General features: G+C 40.5%; 1 protein-coding gene across 2 annotated transcripts in view; it reads right to left on the bottom strand.

Annotated features, from left to right (window-relative positions):
- Window positions 1–17,323, bottom strand: part of IPPK (inositol-pentakisphosphate 2-kinase) — a 32,543-nt gene extending 15,220 nt beyond the window's left edge. The window contains exons 1-2 of one of the 2 annotated variants that reach the window (XM_071755514.1): window positions 17,144–17,323; window positions 2,430–2,477 (exon numbers count right to left, since the gene is read on the bottom strand). In XM_071755514.1, coding sequence (XP_071611615.1) covers window positions 2,430–2,477; window positions 17,144–17,224 — 129 coding nt within the window. In that variant the 5' untranslated portion in view covers window positions 17,225–17,323. Of the gene's footprint in view, window positions 1–2,429; window positions 2,478–16,766; window positions 16,857–17,143 lie in introns of those variants that run through there. The other variant, XM_071755515.1, reaches the window with a different exon arrangement.
- Between the last annotated feature and the right edge of the window lie 3,400 nt (window positions 17,324–20,723).

The following is a 20,723-nucleotide window of genomic DNA, read 5'->3' as shown; positions in this document are numbered from 1 at the left end:
CTACTAAAGTAACAACTTTTAAGAAGATTGAAATTTGCAGTAACACCACCTTGCTTAGCTTCTAGATGATCTAGTAATTCATATCCCAACAGCATAACTAAACCAGCATCCAGACTTCCTTACTTTTTCCAAAGGGGTTAATCAGAAAAGACTGAGACATGTTTGTCCCATCTGAATTTCAGTGTGTGTCTTACTAGAGAATACTTCAGCTGCTTCTTTCAGAGTTGTTTACATTGGAAGAGCCACCATGTCACACACAGATACATAACACTTCATATACAACTCATCTGGCCCTAGTCAGGAGTACAGATGACACCTAACATTGTTTTCTCCTCTATAGTTGTCATGTTGCTACATCCAAGTTTGTCCCAAAACTCTGATTCTGACAGACCTGTTTAAAGATCTGAAGATTAAATATTTAATTTTCCTCTTCTGCTCCAAGAAAAACTAATACTTTTTTTTTAAAAATCAGTCACCAGAATAATTAATTATAATTAAATTACATAAACTTCTATTTAGAGAGCAAAGCCAAAGGAACTGTGTCTCACAAGTCCACACAATCATAAGGCAAGTGCAGAATGCAGGAATGTGCATTCATCAGTCCAGAGCATGGGCTCACAGCCTCTGCACAGCACTTCCCAGCACTCTGTGCATCCCCAGGCAGCCTCTTTGCTCTTACAACAGTAACAGGAGCAGCGTTTCTGTCTGGGGCAACTCTGAATGGCAGTTTTGCTAACAGCTTCTAAAAGCCAAATTCTTGGTGTTTCATCAGCTACAGCCCACAGAAACGAGAGCTCTGTGCTTGGGTTGGGTTCTGAGCAATTTTACTAATCTGATTATGCAGGGAAAAAAATCATTCAAGAAACTGAGCAGTGTTCAAATACCAACAGAACACCACGTCCCAGAGATTTTTTTCATTTTCTTCTCGTGTTTCACTATGCCAATCCAAAAAACTACACGCATGCCAGGGCAGTCCACAGAAGTATTATCAACTTCAGTGCTGTGGTGGGTAACTGAAAAGTCAGTTCCTGGCTTCTTTTGTGACTCTGTCAAACTCTGTCAATTTTTTAAGAACAATTACTATGTAGCAATCTCTTTGGACTTAAAAAAAAAAGGGGGGGGGAGGAAGACTTTTTTTACTAAACTTATGGCCAAATTCTCCCCTGTTCTATTAAATACTGAGATAGACATTGATTCCCTTTCTCCCAGTCCACTGGGTTCCTCCCTGTTCTCATAAGAACTTTAATCATTATTATCTTGGACTGGTATAGAATACCAGATACAATTTTGAAATCCTGCCACTATGAGCAGATCAAAAACTTAGTTAAATCAGACCTCAGTTTACCAGACTTTTTTCCAAGTAAAATAGTTGCACAAAGGCCATCCACATACCCCATGATCAGGGGTTTTACCTTTCTCTGATCTACTTCAGAAATTTCTCTTTTGTCCCTTGTTAAACTGAATACATTTCACATTCATCTTCCTGATTTAAAGCAAAATGCTCTTCCTTTATGCTTACTGTACATTCATCCTTATTTCTTTTTTTCCCTTTTTCCTAAGTTAGGCACCCCCCCAGCTCTCAGTTTAGCTGTAATACTTTAATGCTTTTTATAATTCTTTCTGATCACAATAGTCTGCCACTGAGCCTCACACAGCTGTGGCTCAGAAGCTGCTGCAACTCGAGCCATTCCCTGGATCTTTCAGGTAACACACCCTAAAGACTGCTCAGAGTGCTGAGGAAATGGCAGAATTGGAACCTCCTGCCTCTTGCAGTCTTTTTTTTTTTTTTTTTTTTCTTCCCTTGGAGCAGCACTGTGTTTACACTTCACTTTTACCTTCCACCATTGATTCTTCATCATCCTCATCCCTGTTAAAGCAAATCTGAGGTAACTTGCTTCAGTGCAGAAAAACCTGCTGCCACAGTCCTGGAAACAGGCAGACTGTGTCCCACCATGTTCTTTTTTTCAACAGACAGAACACTAAAACCACCCACTGACAAATTCTGTTAATATTTCTTTTTTTTTTCCAAATTCCACAGCTGTTTAGCTACTGAACAGGTAGTCAGACCTTTATCATGATAACAGTCCTATTCCTCTTCTGTCCCATCAAGGCAGTCAGTACAGCTGACATGTCTGCCTCAGCACCACCTTACACCTGTACACTGAGGTGCCACACTGACACTGCCTCAGCACTGCCACAGCTGTCCCCTACAACCTGTCCCACACAAAGGTCTCTATCAGCAGCCACATCATCTTAGTGACCCAAGAGAACCTCAAATTTCTTCCTGCTGCCAAAACTCCTGAGAGAGACACAGGCACATAGCATAACCCCCTTGTTCTAACTCCTGTCAGCCACAGGTTTCCCAGTTCTCTCAGACTGATTATGAGCTTACCTGAGGGCTTTTATCAACAGCACAAGTTGAATCTTACCTTGTTCTGGTTTGGGGGGGACTTCAAAAACCGCAGCACCACACAGCGCTGAGGAAAGAGAGGAAAGAACACTTTAATTACCACTAAGCACATTGGAACTTCTGAACAGCACAACTGTCTGATTCCCCAGCCTACCACATTTGAGAAAATAAAGGGAAAAAAAAAAAAAAAAAAAAAAAAAAAAAAAAAAAAAAAAAAAAAAAAAAAAAAAAGAGGCATTTTAGATGGTTATTTGACTCAATGTGAAATCAAATACACCAATGTCTGTTCCCAGACTTGCCATCAGTTTAACAAGGCAGCCACTGCACTTCCAGTCAGGAAGTGTCACTGGGAAAATACACCCTCAGCTGACAGCACTGCTCTAAAAATCTGGTAAAACACAGTATCCAACAAAAGAACACAAAGACTCCCTCTCATTTTTGAGCCAACGGTCTTTGGAGAAAAAATGCAAGACCCACTGAGGTATCATCACAGCAATACTAAATATTAAGAGCACACTTAGCAGTTACCAGTAGCAACTACACAGCTCTACTTAAAAACACTAGAACCTGCTACTTTGGGCTTCCAAAAAGTAAACATAAACATCTGGACAACTGCTGCAGGTTTCCAAATATTCCACTTTAAAAAAATAAGTAAATAAAAAAAGCAACACCAAACAAGCAAATGACAAAACTAACAGTAATTTCTGTAATTTTTGCAGTTTCTATTGAATTTTGTAACAATTCAAAACCTTTCATATTTACAAAGTACACAAATTCTAAAATCACCTTCACCTTTGTTTTTAACAGTTTATCAGGTAAAGATGTTTTGTAGATGTCCTAAGTAAATTAGACCTTTCTCCTTAAGCCTATTAATTGTGTCTTCTGCTACAGAAGTCACCAGAAGTCTCAATTTCAGCAAAATTTTATTGAGACAAACTGTGACACTTGGTAAATAGACTTTTTATATTAAAATCAATTTCAGACATAGTACTAAGGAGGCTGCAGCCTCACTGGGCTAGGTTCCATATAGCCCTGCCTCAGATTACTCAGCCTAAATATCTGATCCTCAAGATATTTACTCCCACTGTTGTACTTCAGCCTCTTTGGATAAGATGTGGATAAAAACAACAGGTCACCACAGCAGGAAGAGGACAAGAGCTCTCTGCTGGATCTTCCAAAAGGATTCCAAAAAGGATTACATTCTATTTATAGCTCTACCATAACTGTACTAATGCTCAGATTCCCTGACAAAGATAATGCAGACAAAATGTCATACAGTTCAGGTTTATGGAATCTAATTTTTTTTCCTACTCAGTGGCTTCCCATTAAAAAACCTCCCATAGCATGGCAGCACCAGATATATTCCATATTTCAGGCCTCAAAGCTACCTCTGGACAGTGCTGAGCAGGAAAGAGCTGCAGTTCTCTTTGATTACTAACATGGAGAGAAAGAGCAAGAGGAGAAAAGCAAAGCAGATGACGATGTGTCATCCAAAATGAGAGCAAAACAGGAGCCAGGTTCAGACACTGCTAATGAAACCCAGAATCAGCCCCACCAGTATCTAAAGTCAAGGCAGCATAAATCTCACAGTTCACCTACACTTGGAAAACCACCTCAGGTAACAGGATACTTCATTGAATTTTGATCCAACTTTACCTACAAGGTCTAAACAGAACAACTGCTAAAACAAACTGGATAAACTGAACACAATTACTTGGATTTGACAAGGGTGCTGGGTGCCATGCTGCTTCTCCCACTGACACACACGTTGTTAAGAGAGCCCAGATCTGATAAGCCTGCACACTGTGTGTACAGGACGTAATTTTTACAGTATTTCAACTGTTTAGACAAGTGGATCAGTGATGGAGTGAGCTGATCATCACTTCTAATCAGTTCAGAAACCTGATTCTGTAGTATCTCAAGGATGCTGTAGATATTTATCTATTCCTGTTCCCAGACAACAAACTTCCAGACACTGTTCTGGAAAATCCTGACTGCTCTCACAGCACTTGTATTTGTTTATATACAAAATAATTTACCAAATAATTTACCAAATAATTTCTGAACTGGCATGTTAGGATAAAATTGCTAAAACTATACGTGGCGAAAGAAGAACACACTGCTTGTCTAAAGATGTCAAAATGGAACATAGCAAAGTTTTCAAACAGAACTCATAGATGCACTTCAGCCAGTCAGCTCACACTGTGCCTTCTTTTTCTGGGGATGGGAGGGGAGATGTTTTCAGCTAGATCCATCCCTTTGGGCAGTTCAGCACATGGCTACACAAACACACTGACACAGTGCCACCTGCTTCAGAATTATTAGCACTGAAAATACTGGCCCACACTTTTCACACTATTGCACGATTGATTCACTTGACTGATTCTTTAGTTGGAAATACTGTAGGTGGTTGTTGCCATGGTGGGTTTTTTGTCAGTTACCTTAAATGCCTTAAGATTTTTTTATATTTACATCTTTGTGTTACATGCAAAAGAATAGCCCAAATCCAAAGAGAACAGATGCACCTCTGTAAGCATCTCCACTGCTTAACACCACTTCCATCAATGCACTATTGCCACCAAAACATTTAGTTCAAGTGAAAATAGTCCCATTCAGACAAAAAGATGAAAAAAACAGGCTGCAAAATCAAACAGAGGAAAAAAAAAAAAAACAAAAAACATGCATGGAGGCAGACACATGTATCACAAGAAACATTAAGAGCCTTCACATCTTTTGCAAGACAAGCTAGAAAGTAGTTAATTCAAAGGAAGAGTTCTGTCTACAAAGTTGTTTTTAAATGGGTAGCCCTTTCTCTGCAAGTATTAAAAAAAAAAAAAAAAAAGTGAGATCCTCACATGGGACACAGCAGTTTGAGAACAGATAATGAACAATGCTCTTACTGGCATCCAGAACCATACTAGGACTGCAAAAAAAAACATTTCCAATTGTTACAGAAAACTCAAACGATAGCAACAAGGATACAGAAACTTGTCTCTCAAAACAGATTCACAGTCACTGGGCTGCCCAGATGATGTAATGAGGAGTTTATGTCCTGGAGAAACATTGTCTAAAGCCACGGTGCTTGGAGACTCCAGCCTTAGCCTTACGGTCTCACCAAGAAAAGCAAGCACAACTTTAACACCCTACTATGAAACAACTGTTCGGGTTAAACCATAACTGCAAGTGCCAATATGGAGACAAAACTGTGGGAATGGCTGTGAAATGAAATAAAAGAAATTGCTGGCATCACAGAAACACAGGGGTGTGTGCACACACAACTCTTGTCCTAATATATCCTGGGAAAAACAGCTTGCTGGTTACATCTCCAGGAAGATTATCTGCATGAATTTTTCTTCTCCAAAGTAGTTACTACAGCTATTATATTATTATTACTTGGTGAAATCCAAAAACAAAGTGGTTAGGCCAAAATATGACTGGCATCAATCCAGGTACTTGGTTATGAAACCATGATCAAAGCTTACATTTATTTCTTCACAGCTTGATGTTTGATATTGGCCTTTTATTTTCCAAAAGTGCCTTCTGAACTTCATTGTTGTAAGATAAAGCTACCATGCAGGCCTCCTGAACTGGAGAGCTTTCACACATTAAACACAATGTGGGCAAATCCATAATCTTGATATTCCCCTTCAGAAAAAAATATTTGCTTGAATCACTGAGGTTTTTTTCAAGTCTCTATCTCTTGCTACATTAGTAATAAAATCTGTGTAAGAGCTGGTGCCAATGGAAGAAATATGAGAATTTTTTTATAAAAACAAGCTCAAATGTCAGTGAAGTTGTTCAGAAGTACAGAAAGAGGTGTATTCTTATGCTGTTCCCACCTCAGCTCACACGCTGTTACAATAAGCTTCTGTGTGAGAATCTGAAGGATCAGTCTGTCCAAACACAGCGCCTGGGAAACATCACTGCAGCGTCTGCTTTTCCAAATAACCAGGTTCACGTCATCTGTTATTACTGTTATTATTCTAAACAGCAGGCATTAACTGTTTTTATCTAGAGGCAAAGTGTTACTCTGACATCTAGTTCTGCAGCTGCCCAGTGTAACTAGAAAAGATTTTTATCTGGTTGATTACCAACTTTGTCTTCACACATGCAAGATGTGCTGGTAGGAACTGAGGTACTTTGTGAACCAAATTTTTAAGGTACAAGAGGAAATCTGCCCCTTTTCCCACCCTTTCATCCTCCTCACTCCACAGTCTCCCAAACTGTGGTATGCAAAAACTCAGTAATATTTTTGTAAGCACTGTACAAAGTCACCTGCCTGTCCACTACACTCTGTTGTCAGTACATTTATCTTGAAAAGGCAGGTGATAGGCAGCCAGAACAAGAAAACCTACATTTAGTTTAGCCTTGTCCACATAAAACTCAGGAGCTTCCAATCATAAACACCATGGGGGAAAACTCTCCAAGACTGGTAATAAACCCTTCTCTATGATTATTACTATATTATTTGTTGCAACCAATTACACACACCACAGCCAATACTACCTAAGAAGATTAACACGTGAAGTCAACCACTTCTTGAGAGAAAGGCATCTGAATTTCTTAATAAAGTAAAATCTTGTTATTTAATTCCTTGTCTTTTGATGAGCCTAAAGAACTATCAAGAACTTATCAAACAGAGCTTTGAGTATGCTAAACCTTCTACTACCATTGTAGTTACTCAACACAATCTAGTAGTAGTGGATTTACAAGAGTGTGTATCAGTGACACCTGAAAACAGTGGCTTCTATCTAAATTTCAATCAGTGGAAGGGAGAGGGGTCAAATTACACCAAACTGCTACTCAAGCCCTACTCGAATGCAGTGATATGCAAATATTAATTAAGAAGTTTCACTGGTACTGAATACAAACTATATATGGAACTATTTTGCTGATATTAAATTATTGATATTATTTCACACTGGAGCTGCATGCAGTATGCACCAGCTAAAACAATTATTCAGACATTTTTTATTCAAACTTTACATTCCACAACCCCTTCAGTTCCAACTCTAGACTAAGGGACTTAAACAGAAAATAGTGGTTTTCTATTCAGAAAATGCACTTCCTGGAAAGGAGGCAGACAAAAAGGTGTCATCTTCACAGCTCAGGAAAGACAGCTGAGCACAGGGGAGTTCCTTCTTCTGAGAACTAATAAAACTCAGTAAAAATATGCCACCATGTTGCCCAGGCACTTCATTCAGAGCTTAACCTTTATGATATTCAACACAAGCCCTTTTTGAAGGTCTCCTCATCCAGGGTGTCAGCTTGCTGACATCCCTTGTGAAGGGACGTGGGAGATGAAAATGGACTAAGCACTGGAAAATTCAGCAGCTCTTGAATGAAGTACACAGTAATATTGTATGCACATGTTGTTTTCCAACCCAATTTTGTTCTGCATAAGGTGTATAAAATAATGCAGAAAACAAAGTGAGGAAAGCAACATTTCCTGCCAGTACAGAGGAAGTTTAGCAATTGCTCACATGAAGTGCAAGGAAGAATTAAAAAATCGGAAACAATACTCTTTTAGTTAGCACAGGAATCCCTTAAGAACAATCCTTTTATTTCTCTACATGAATACATAATTTCTGGCATACCACCTGGCTTGACACTGTTCAATACCTTAAACCATTATTTGGAAGCAAGCACCACCACAATACTTGTTTTCTTTAGCACTGAGCTCACAGCTTGCATCAGACTTTCAGGGACTCATTACACATTTTCTCCTGCTTGCTGCTTCTCCCATGATAGTCAGGCACAAATTCAGTTTTCACTTCGTAGCTAAGCTTTGTATAATCTTGCAATATTCAGATGGTACTGATTTTATGAGAATGTTATGATTGCACTAGCCATGAGGGAGAAAGAAATGTTTGCCCTTCAGCTAAGCCACCTAATCACAGTACCTGAAATGATATCAAGTGATACACCCACACTGGGGGGAGAGCAGAATGAACAGCCCTATTGATGCCTGGCCCTCAGCACAAATTGCTGCAGCCTGAGTGACAGGGTAGCTGTCCCTGACACCCTAGCTGTTAAAAACAAGCAAGGAAAAAAATGGTCCTTAATGTTTAGCAGTGTATCAAATACCTCATCCATCTGTCAAAACAGGTGAGTTGTCCCAACAAGAACAGGAAAACATGTCCTAAGTTCCCTTCCTTTACACTGAGCTGACCCTCCACCTAGCAGCAACCTGCACTTCCTGCACCGAGCTGCCAAGTCACCCGTGTTGGGAAACAAGGCGTTTCAGGAAAATACTAATAGGGAGGGGAGGAAATAAAATATCAAACAGTAAGAGGGATTAGAATGAAGTAATACAATGGAGAGTTACAGCAAGTTAATCATCCCAAGCATCCTGAACACCTCAGCTAGAAGAAACCTAAGCAAGTCTTGGGCAACTCTGCAGTCAAATGCAGTGTCTGTTCTTCCTGAGCAAAGAGGGGGTCAGGACACGGCTATGGTGTGTCTCAGAAATAATACACTGAGACAAAGAAACACAGCAAAAGGTTGGAAGGGAGGAAAGAATCAAAAGAGTCAACAGAATAGGCTGCTAGACTGACCTGTCCTGCACAGCTTCTGGGTCAGCCAAGTTATTCCCATCAAAGCAAACCACCCCACTGCTGCTGTCAGTGAGGGGAGATACATGTGCAGCACAGAAAAGGCCAAGTGTGGCCTTTTGAACTCCACCATCACTGCATTTACCAAACACTTTAACAGACAAAAAGTGCTTTTTAAATAAACAAACTGATCTAATCAACTCATTCAAGAAAAGAAACTCATTCAAGTTTGAGCTAGCAAAGAATCCAAACAGAAAAGAAAAAAAAAAACAACCCATTTCTAATCAAGCCTAACTACTTCCTGAGCTTGTCTGCCATACTGGGATTTACTTTACATTTTCACTGCATACACCATTCAGCATTCTCAAATTAGTCAAAGAAAATAAAAAATAAAAAAGAAAAAGAAAAGAGAGAAAAAAGAGAAAAGAGAAGAGAGAAAAGAGAAGAGAGAAGAGAAGAGAGAGAGAAGAGAGAAGAGAGAAGAGAGAAGAGAGAAGAGAGAAGAGAAGAGAGAAGAGAGAAGGAGAGAAGAGAGAAGAGAGAAGAGAGAGGAGAGAGGAGAGAGGAGAAGAGAGGAGAGAGGAGAGAGGAGAGAGGAGAGAGGAGAGAGGAGAGAGGAGAGAGAGAGAGAGAGGAGAGAGGAGAGAGGAGAGAGGAGAGAGGAGAAGAGAGGAGAGAGAAGAGAGAGGAGAGAGGAGAGAGGAGGAGGAGGAGAGAGGAGAGAGGAGAGAGGAGAGAGGAGAGAGGAGAGAGGAGAGAGAAGAGAGAAGAGAGAGGAGAGAGGAGAGAGGAGAGAGGAGAGAGGAGAGAGGAGAGAGGAGAGAGGAGAGAGGAGAGAGGAGAGAGGAGAGAGGAGAGAGGAGAGAAGAGAGAAGAGAGAAGAGAGAAGAGAAAAAAGAAAAGAGAAAAGAGAAAAGAGAAAAGAGAAAAGAGAAAAGAGAAAAGAGAAAAAAGAGAAAAGAGAAAAGAGAAAAGAGAAAAGAGAAAAAAAGAAAAAAGAGAAAAAGAAAAAAGAGAAAAGAGAAAAAAGATAAAAAAAAGAAAAAAGAAAAAAGATAAAAAAAAGAAAAAAACAAAACAAAAAAACATCCAAACCCACCCAACAGGCATTAAGGGGAGTTTTAAATTTCCAAAAGAAGTCACCTAGGGACAAGTCTGCTCCAACACTATTATTAGCAAAATGAGAAGACAACTCTGAAAAAGTATTCTGGTGGAGAAGAATGGTGTTGCTGCTGCCACAGTTAAAGTATCTCTATTGTACTACAAGAAAATATTTGACCAAAGATTCTCATGCTTGTGTCTCCCATCTCCTTCTGCACACATTCTGTTTTCCCATCTGCAACTACAGATCTTAAGGCCCTAATATTATAGGATATTATTATACTTAAATATTATATTTACATATTGTAACTTTTAACTGCTGCCTTTCTGTTCTTTCCCCTCTCTGCACTCAGCCCTACTACCCAGTGCCACCTTCCTTTTCACTTCATGGGAGATACTATTACACTGCAAAGCATCCAGAGCATCTTTTCAGTGCAGAAATCCAAAGCCAAGAAAAGCAAATTTAACTACACTAGTGCAACACGGAACTGAAATCCCAATATGCAATTAAAATTCTACATAGATGTTGACTCAAGCTGTTGACTTTTTTGGGTCAAAAAAAAAAAAAAAAAAAGCGAAAAAAAAAAGCTTTGTAGCTAATCCAGAACTGGAAGTGCTTCCAACTTTTAAATCTTCATTTATAGTAAAAGCTTTGTAGATTGCACTCAAGTAGTTATTCCAATTAGTTACAGCACCTACAGTTGCAGTTGTACCAGCTTAACCAAAGAGCCAAATGAACAATTACAAAACTGTCTTCCTTTATTTCCATGGATGACAGATGTGTACTTAAATACCAGTTAACCAAGGTTAACACAAAGGAACGTACAGTTTCCACTCAGGTGCCACACAAAGGGTACCAAATTCTAACTCAAACTGGTGATTGCCTCCTGTTCCTAAAAACTTAATTGTTGTTTACAGCAAGACACACATCTCTTCCTTTTTCTTCCACTGATGACACACCCTAATCACATACTTGGCTTTTCTACTGGCTTTTATGGCTGGTTGCTTCAGTAAATTTGGGAAAAACCTCTTCTACTTGTTTATAATTAATAAATTGGAAAAAAAGATTACAAGTAGGAAAGCAGGAACAAAGCAATATGTTATTTTTAGACATCAATCTATTTTATTGTCCTTTTTCTAAGTAGGGGAAGGCTGTGCAGGTGTGGGGTTTTTACTAGACAATGTTTAGACATATGTACCCCTACAGCAACACAATGCTGCAGAAGCCAGGTCAAAGAAATCCCTAGAAGCTGGCAAAAAACTCAGAAGAGGTTTTAATGGCCCTTCATCCCCAATAAAGTGTATGCTGGAAACTCTGTCCAATTCATTCACATCCAAGTTTTGCTTTCTCCAGAAAATTATTCAGAACCAGATGCAAAACTCCTCTCTGTATCACATCACCTTAGTGAGTCTTTTGGATACATCCAGAGCATGAAATCCATACATAACCAGCACAGGTTTTGAATCTAAGTAGGATACTCTCCTCAAGGATACAAAAATGCTTAAATTCAAGCCTTACCAAATCTGTCTTTCCCATTAGTCAAAAAAAGATTTCAACAGACACAGGTTGCATTTTACCTTTTCTGGTAACTGCAAATGAATCAAAACACCAAACCTTTGCAGCAGTCAGAGAGGCCACTGCTAATGTGATACTGCAATTAGATCTGCATAGAACAGCAACCAGTTTTTCAGTGTTTTTCCCCTACCTGAAGACTCTTTAATACCGGAATTAGCAGCCTGTTCTGCATTCCCTTGGCATCAAGACATTCACAGATGTTAATTCACTTTTCCACAGACATTAAGAAAAAATAACACAAGACAAGTGAACAAAAAACAGAACACAACTGAACAAAACCCCCTTTGTAGTAAGGCTTTGGAATTTCTGGAAGTTTTGTGGGCAGTACCTTACTTACACTAATTACAATAGACAAAACAGATTTGGCCAACTATATATGGAAAAATAATGGAAGAAGAAAACAGGACATGCAGGTTTTGAACTTATACAAAATGACATCAACAGAAGTGCCTCGAGAAGATTCTCTCAACAAGACAGCAATTAATGATCAGCATCACTCCCCTCCCTACCAAACTGGACCAAATAGGGAAGTTGCAGCTAGCTCGTAATTCTGACCAAAAGCTTTTCACTCTTTCATCAAACACCCCTCTGTTTGAACATCTTGTTAATGGCCCTCTCTGAAAGTATCTTTACTATGACAAAATTTTCCAGTAAGAACAATTTCATATTGCAAAAAGGATTATTAGGGACAAATATCTAGCCTGATTTGACACAAAGCACCCCCTCCCTAAGTTGATTTATTTTATTCCAAAAGCCAAAACTGAATCCATCTCCCCAATATGCAGAAAGTGTCTTTCTTCACATACTTTGCAGCCACCATAATGCAGCTGCCAGTAGAAGCAGCTACAGATACAGCAAAATCAAGGACTACTGTTACAACACACGATACCTCTCTCTCCTAGCAACCTCTGCTCTCCACAGTCCCTTACAAAGCCAGAACAAGGATCAGGAAGGATGCCTGTGAAAGCAGCACACTGATACCCGCCATCTTTACACAGAGATCATGAAGGAAAAAATAAAAAATAAAAATAATAATTAAAAAAAAAATAACAGAAAAGAGACAGATATTATTCACTTAGTACAGGCATCAATTTCACAAATCTTCTGCAAGTCTGATTATAGAACTGGACCCCTTCACCCAGTCTCCTTAGCTCTGCTTCATTTAGCAGCTCCATCTACCTTCCCTCCCCCTTTTCTATTCCATAAACTTACATATGCTCTGGAGATGGTTTTCATGTTTACTAATTAAGCCCCATATCAAAATGCAAGGGTATCTGGTAGAGCAGCAAGTGCTTCAAGTCAAGTAGTAGATTATTACTAACAATGAAGGCATCCAAAGATACCAACCACAGCCTTTTGCAACCACACACTAAGGCTCCTCTAGGCCATCTCATGGAATAAAAAACAAGCTAGGAAAAAAAAAAAAATCACTTTTCTTGTACCACCACCCAGTATTCACCCTAAAACACAAGTTTAATGTTCAAGTTTATTTAAATTTAAACATTTGGTTACCATACTACCCCAACATGAAAAAAAAAAAAATTAGTCAAAATCAACTGTAGTGACGCACAGGAGGAACGCACAGAGTTGATCTCATAAAGAACTGGAGATTGCAAGCATATGTTTCAATACTGAAAGGAAATACAAGTCATTATTTCTAGAGCTGCTTAAACTAGTTCCTATAAACATCTGCTGAAGACTTTTGAAATCAAGTGTCTCTAAGAACAAACAACTGATTAAAACAAAGAACTACCAATGAGGATTTCCAGCCCACTTCAGAAAGCCAGGTATCTCCACTTCAGAAAGTGTTAACAGCTACAAGGTAACTGTTCTATAGAAGTTCTCTGAACCCCCTGTACTGCTCAAGATTAGAGAGGAGGGAAAGCCAGGTTTAGGCTTCTTTTTGACTCGAAAGCCAAACTGAGTGTGAAAGGAGCAACACTCCAATACAAATGCTGGGAGCAAGAAGCATCCTTCCTAAACTGCCTGTCTGCATGCAATAGCTCTCAGTTGGGGTTTTGTAAAGCTACATCTGTGCTGCAGTACTTCATGCAGCTCTTGAGACATCAGCTAGGACAAGGAAGCAGACAATTCACTGGATGGCGTTATGGGTAGCCAGTAAGTTACCTGAAGAGGATAATTCAATCAGATATACAAATCACATATATCAGATATATCAATCAGATATACAAATATTACAACCAAGGGACAGGATCATACAGAACCAACCTGAATGAACTAGCAGCTCTTGTGTCCTTCCAAGTGATCTTCCTGACCATCCTGTGATCTGTCTTCAAGAACCAAATAGATTTGCCAGTTGTATTTCTCACCAAAATCATGATGTAGGAAAGCTAGCTTTGCTCCTTTTCTACTAGAAGTGTTTCAGCAGGCCACAAGACTTTACAAAGTTTTTTTGACCACAATTCCGTTTCAGTTTGGATTAACTTAACCACAGATGCAATAAAAACCATCAGGTAAAGCTTTATCAACTAAGAAATCTGCACCACAATATTGCCTGTCTTCCAGAATTTTAGATTTATCAGAACTGAAACCTGAAAAAGCCATAAAAGCATAGGGTTGAGTATGCACCAATCAAGAACAGGAGCATGGAGCTCCACAGACAGCAATGGTAACTGGAAATGCTAGGCAGACATTCCATCCTTATTCATCAGATCACTTCTAAATGCTGGAGAACTAATTAAAGTAATTGTAAAACTATCACTGTAAGAAGAGATGTGCTGACTGGACCATGTACTAAGTTCTCTCTTCTGAAGTGCATGAATAAGAAAGAGAGAAGCCCTTGCAGAGATTTCAGCAGGGCACTCCACAAGAACACAGGCTCAAGGAGAGCTTCCTCACTCTTACACTCTTTGGGACTGATAAACAGTAAGAGGAAACTGCACATCAAGCAGCACTTTACAGAGCTTTCACCTGAACAAGGGAGAAGGTTCCACTGAATGCACACCTCTGCCTGCCAGACAAACCTTTGTCTCTGTCGCCTTTCAAAGTCAATGGAAAAAAGGGCTGCATGTTGCCTGCATCTCTAGGGCTTATCAGCTCATCACCAGCAGAGCTATTTGTTAGGCATGTGACTCTTCTATGACCAAGTTTTTAATTTTGGTGCTGTACTAACTCTGGATTAACATTGCGTTACGTTCATGTCTTAAAGGGAAAGACACAGGGAATGGGGCAAGTCAAATAAATAAGCACAGCCCTAGCCACAGGAGAGCACCATGAGCTGATGATGCACACCTTGTCCCTCTTCAGCCTCAATCCAGACACACTCTCATACAACAACAAGAGTGTCCACCCAGGCTGCCTGCTCACCCCAGCCCAAACACCCTGCTCCTGACACATGAACTTGCACCCCACCTGTTCTAAGTGCTTTGAAGGGTGGTCCAGAGGGTAGCAGCTGAAAGAGAACTCCCCAGATCTTACTTCATAAAATCTCCAGGAGGACGGGGACAATTTATTTTTTAAATTTTGTTGTTTTGGTTTCTAAAACTTCGGGGGTCTTCCAGAAGAAACAAGAAAGAGATGTCCAGGCCTACACAGATAGGGACAAGCTTCCCCCCTACATTCCACAATACTACTACACATCTAAAGGGAGAACACAGAAACAAGCACACACACACAGTGCACCCTGGATTCTCACTCACAACCCTGGCAACTTGTATCTGAGCATCCATTCACATCTCCCATGCCACAACCCTCCCAGGTCCTCCCAGTAGCATTTCTACACACACAAAAAAACATGAACTGGGAAGATACAGAGTGAAGCAAGGACAGTTGTAATGAAATTCACTGCCTTGGTTACACTGTTCTTCTGTTCACACAAACCTGAGAATAACTTGACATCAGATCACAAGAACGATGATTAATCATGCAAGTATGTCCTGCTGGTAAGAGGCACCAAGTAACAATTAGCACCCAAACAATATTTTATAGACTCCAGCTTTACAAGAGCTCACCCATGAGCAGAGCAAAGCTGTAAGACAGAAGCTCTGCTGGTTCAAAGCTGTCAATAAAGGGAAAATAACATCTATTTCACTTTTACCCTTTCTTAAACTTGAATTATCTCAATGAAAAGAGAACTGATGCACGCAGCAACTATTTCTGAACCTCTGGCTGACTTCCTCACTTTCCAGGTCTTTAAAGATATCACAATTACATCACTGTTACTCCATTACATATTCTGATTCCTATCATCCAGTGACTGAGTATTTTTTAAGCTTTTTCAAAGCTAAAATATAGACAGGAAATAAAATTATGCTCTTTTGTCCTGCAGCAAAAATGTATTTAGAAAAATATTTTACATAAAGAAAGAAAAGGAAGAAACTATTGCCACATAAGTGTCCCTCCTAAAATCTGGAGAGCATTGTAAGATTTCCAGCATTTTCTCAGACCTGGTGTTTGTTAATATGTTTTACATATAGTTTATGCTTAAAATCCACAAAACAGACACCAAAAGAATCCACTATTTTCAGTCATTGATTCAGATGCTAAAAAAAAATTTATGTTTACCAGTATTCAAGTCTTATTGTAGATTTTTCTTCCACATATAGTCTACAGTTTAACATTTTGGCTTTACTGTAAATAAAATTCACAATAAAATATAAATAAATTTGTGAGACAAAACCCAGCCACCGGTATTTTTTAGAAGAAGACTGAACTCCTTCAAGGGACACATACAGTTAAAACCCTGATCCCAACGTCCTAAGAAAACAGCGTCCATAGGAGTGAGGCAGGAACACGGTGACAGCAGCCAAACGAACACACTCCTGACGTGACAGTTTAAACTGACATCGAATCTGCCTGATTGGCTTTAGCTTCATTTAATTGTCACTGTTCACGAAAGTGCTGATTGGTTTCTACTGGTTTGTTTTTTGGTGTTTTGGTTTTTTTTTTAATTTAAAACAAAAACATTAACCAGAAGCCCCCCCTCTCCTCCCCCCCCTCCCCCCCCCCGCCCGGGGATGCGGGGGGGAAGTAAATGGCAGCAGAGAGATGAAGTGTCCGGCGGCTCAGCAACATCAGAAACATTTCTTCTCCCGAATTTTTCCGCCTGTCAGGGTCACACACACCGACGCGTGAAGTGAAGAAAGGGGACACTTCGGTACTTTACCTCACAGCTGCCCTGCGCTGCCGGCAGCTGTCTGCCCATCAGCTGCCACTCCTTCTCCCGCCGAGCCCGCACCATCCCGCCGGAGAGCCCCGGGCATGGCCTGCTCAGCCCCCGCAACAACCTCCCCGCCCGCCCGAGGAACGGGAAACCTCTCGGGCAACCTCTCAGGGAGAGGCGCGGGGCCGGGCGGGCTCTGCCGCCGAGGGAGCGACCCCAGCAGCGGGGTCAGGGCCCGGGGAGGCGGGAGCCGACCCCGCATGAGGAGACCCCGACCCTGAGGGAGCGCGAGGCGGGCGGCGCCCCTCACGCGGGCTCGGCGGGGCGGGGGAGGGGCGCCCGCGCGCCGCCGGCCGCTTCCCTCCGCATCCCCCCCGCACCTGGCAATGGGAGACGACGAGGCTCTGGTTGCCCTCCCCGTGGTATTTCCATTCATTCTCATCCATCTTCTCCACTTCCATGCCCGGCCCGGGCCGCCGCCGCCGCTCCCCGTGGGGACGGTGCCCGCCGCCGGTCCCGCCGCGCTCACGCCTCCAGCATCGCGGCTGCGCGAGGGGGCCGCCGCAGGAAGTCCCACCCGAGGGAGGGGCGGGGGAAGGAGGCGCCTGGCGGCCATGACAACCCCGGGCAGCTCCCCCCGCCGCCATCATTGTGCGGGGCAGAGGGGCCGGGGGGCAGAGCGCGCGTCTTCTTAATGTCCTCGTTCCCCATCATAAATACAAATTACATTCCCTGAATGCCGTCACTTCTATCACTGTCAGTCTGGACGGCGAGCAGCAGCACTTATCCTCGAGTTACAGTTCCACCAGAAAGGGCTCTTTGGAATTCCCCCCATCTCTTCCCTTTCTCCTCAGGGTGCTCTCGGTGAAAACAACGAAGTGGCACATCAGAAGGTAAATAACACCTGCAAGTTTTCCTCTCTACAAAGACCGTCTGTATGACTTGGACAGTAGCCAAATCTGACTCTGGATTACACTCTTTGAAATGTCAGAGCAAAGATGATCCCCCTTTGTTTTTAAAGGCGAGAGGAGATGCGCTGAGAAGGGTGGAAAGAGACCGTGCACAGAGCCTGCAGTGAGTCACTGATTCTTATTTTTAAAGTGTGTGGTGCTGCACCTTAAGTGATATTATTTCACTAGAACTTTTATAAAAGGGAGTTAAACAATCTACACTGTTGCCAAAATACTCGCCCCTAAACGCTCCAACATTTCCCTTTTAACATTATCCTATATATATCTACATGAAAACAGAAATGTGAATCCCTGCTTCTTTGTCCATTTAATAAAGATAACAGAGATGTCTAAAGTATGTTTCTGTCACCTGTAGTTTCTTGACGTTGGGTAACAACAAGTGTATATATAAAATGTATAGGAAATTACCATACTATACTGATTTACCAAACCTGTGATAAAGAAGTTTCACTCAGGAGCAGATAAGATTGTGGTATTTATGATACTTGCATTAAAGATTAACTGTACTTCAGAGAAATAGTATGTGAACACATTGACTTACATGGAGAAATACAAAGGAAAATAATATCAATATATTGTCTTGCAATGGCAAAACTTGTCTCAATTTTAAAAGGAACTCAAGTACTACAAGTTGATTCCTTTTCCATCCTTTCACTCTCCTGAAAAACGTGCATTTACAGAGGAAAAAAAATTAAGTAGAGGCTCTGAGAGCAAAGGAAACACCCAGAGAACACCTGAGTTTTAATACAGTCCCTCTCTCTAACAGGTCACTTCCCCTCTTCACCTTTCCCTCCAGCATTCCATGGAAAATGAGGTGCCACTTGGGCCCACTGCGTGGGTGTTCTGAAAACACATCAGTAAACCCTGGAAAGTGGAAGGACAAAAGCCTATTGACAGGTTATTTCTGTCTGCATTATCAGTGTTTAAATATTACTCATTTCAGGTATTACCTACAATATGCTTGAACTGAAATACCTTGAGCTCTTGTGCCATTAATGGCATGGCAGTATTGCTTAACTGGAATTCCATATCTTGTGGCATAACTACAGCTTGTGCAGACACACCAGGGTTGGTTTTAATTAGTCACCTCCAGGACTGCTAGGAGAGAGCTCAGCAACCTTCAAAATCCACCTGAGGATCTCAGAAGATGAGCAGGTGTTCTATGGTATTTTAGTATGTAAATAAGGTGGTTTAAAACTGCATCAGGAATGCATAAGGTAATAAGACCTTCAGTTCCACAGCACACACTGCATCATGTCTTTTTTGATGTAATGTGAAGGAGTCAGAAGAGCACCACAGGCTTAAAAACAATCTTTGGGTCCTGTAACTGCATGGAGTGGCTGTGCTTTTGTCACAGTTCCTGTTTCTTGGGACTATTTAGTGTTAGGGATACAAAAAAAGCTTTTAAACTATGGTCCTGACTTCACATCTTTAGTTTCTTCATCCCAGGTCACACCTGCTGTACAGATCATTACTCTGCCAAAGACCACCCAAGCACAATTCCCCTCCCAACTTCAACTCAAAAGCTTTGCTCTTTTTCCCAAGCATGCCCCAGATCTATCAACACTGGACTCTTGCATATGCCATCTTTTACAGCCTGTAGGTTTATCAGGGAATGAGAATGAAAAGATAAAAACAGTTCACTCCTCACTTTGAGGAGGAAAAAACATAAGTATTTCAATATTTCTTGTTCATATTTTAATGGCTATGAAATGTTAAATAAATCCAGATCAGAGGTAAAAAATAGCACTGAGACTCATTATAAGATTGGATGCAAATAATACAAAAGGTCTTGTAAGCTTATAAAAAGGATATTTGTCATAATTGCCACATCTTAGTTGCACAGGTTCCTAAGATGAAAAAGCTTCTATAAAAGAGAAGATATTTTGCTCTTTATGAAAAGAGTAAGCATGAAAAAAAAAGATTCTGTCCTGGGACCAAGAGATGTCTGCCTGGAGAAAGGAGGTTTAAAAATTACAAATTCAAGGCAGTGATTCCAAGAACATTGAATGAACTTGATAATACAACAATGAAACTGCTACAAAATACTATTTTTTAATACAAAATGCACCATTTTGTGCTTATGTTTAAAAAAGACTGATTGTTTTATATTTATTATATTCAGACTATCAAAATGGAGTACAGTTATGGAAAAATCATTAACAATTTAAGGCTTTGCTCCATACCATAGAGTTTTTTCTTGAATCTGTGGTTTATCTGTATTATTTCATCTACATGCTGGAAATGCAGGAAATCTCATGCTCCAGCTGCCATTTCACCATCTCAGACACCAACCCAGCAAAGGAAAAAAGATTAGGACTGGAGGGTGTAATTTGATGGCATATATGGCACTGTGAAGCCACGTATATTTCATTAACAGACAAGAGCTTGCACAAACTTAAGAGCTTGCACAAACTTACCCAGCCATCAATAACCACAGATGTGAATAAACAGACATTATAACTACTGAGAGGTTTAATTGCTACATACAGTATGATGAGGGAGGAAAGGAAGTTACAGACACAGCATAAATAACTTCTCTGTACAGTATTAGTACTCCAAAGAATTGCCAAGAGAGACAGTTAAATACTGTTTTCCATGCACAGAAGTCCTGAATGTTTATATAGAAAAAAAAAAATACAACTAATTACCTGGGGTGCAATAAAAAAAAAAAAAAAAAAGTGCTTTGTGGTGAATTTTTGGGACCAGTAAGAGAAAATACATAAAAAAAGAAATCTAGTTAGCAACTGTTAGAGGTCTTTCAAGCAGAATGCTCTGGTGAAATCCTAGTATCTTTGACAGGGTATTAAAGCAATATGAAACAAGACCAACCCCTTCTAAGCACCTCCTTAAAGTCTTTAATCCTGTGGGCAAGGAAGGAAAGATGACTGGATAAAGAGCTTGTGGGTCTTGCCTTGTATTAAGGGACATACCAGTGGCTGGAAAACAAAATGCTCTTTACATAAAGAGGTGAAAGCAAACTACCAGA

Source organism: Heliangelus exortis, chromosome 12 (genome assembly GCF_036169615.1).
Source record: "Heliangelus exortis chromosome 12, bHelExo1.hap1, whole genome shotgun sequence".
Taxonomy (NCBI): Eukaryota; Metazoa; Chordata; class Aves; order Apodiformes; family Trochilidae; genus Heliangelus; species Heliangelus exortis.
The sequence above is the reverse complement of the archived record's forward strand: the minus strand, read 5'-3'. Positions and strand labels throughout refer to the sequence as shown.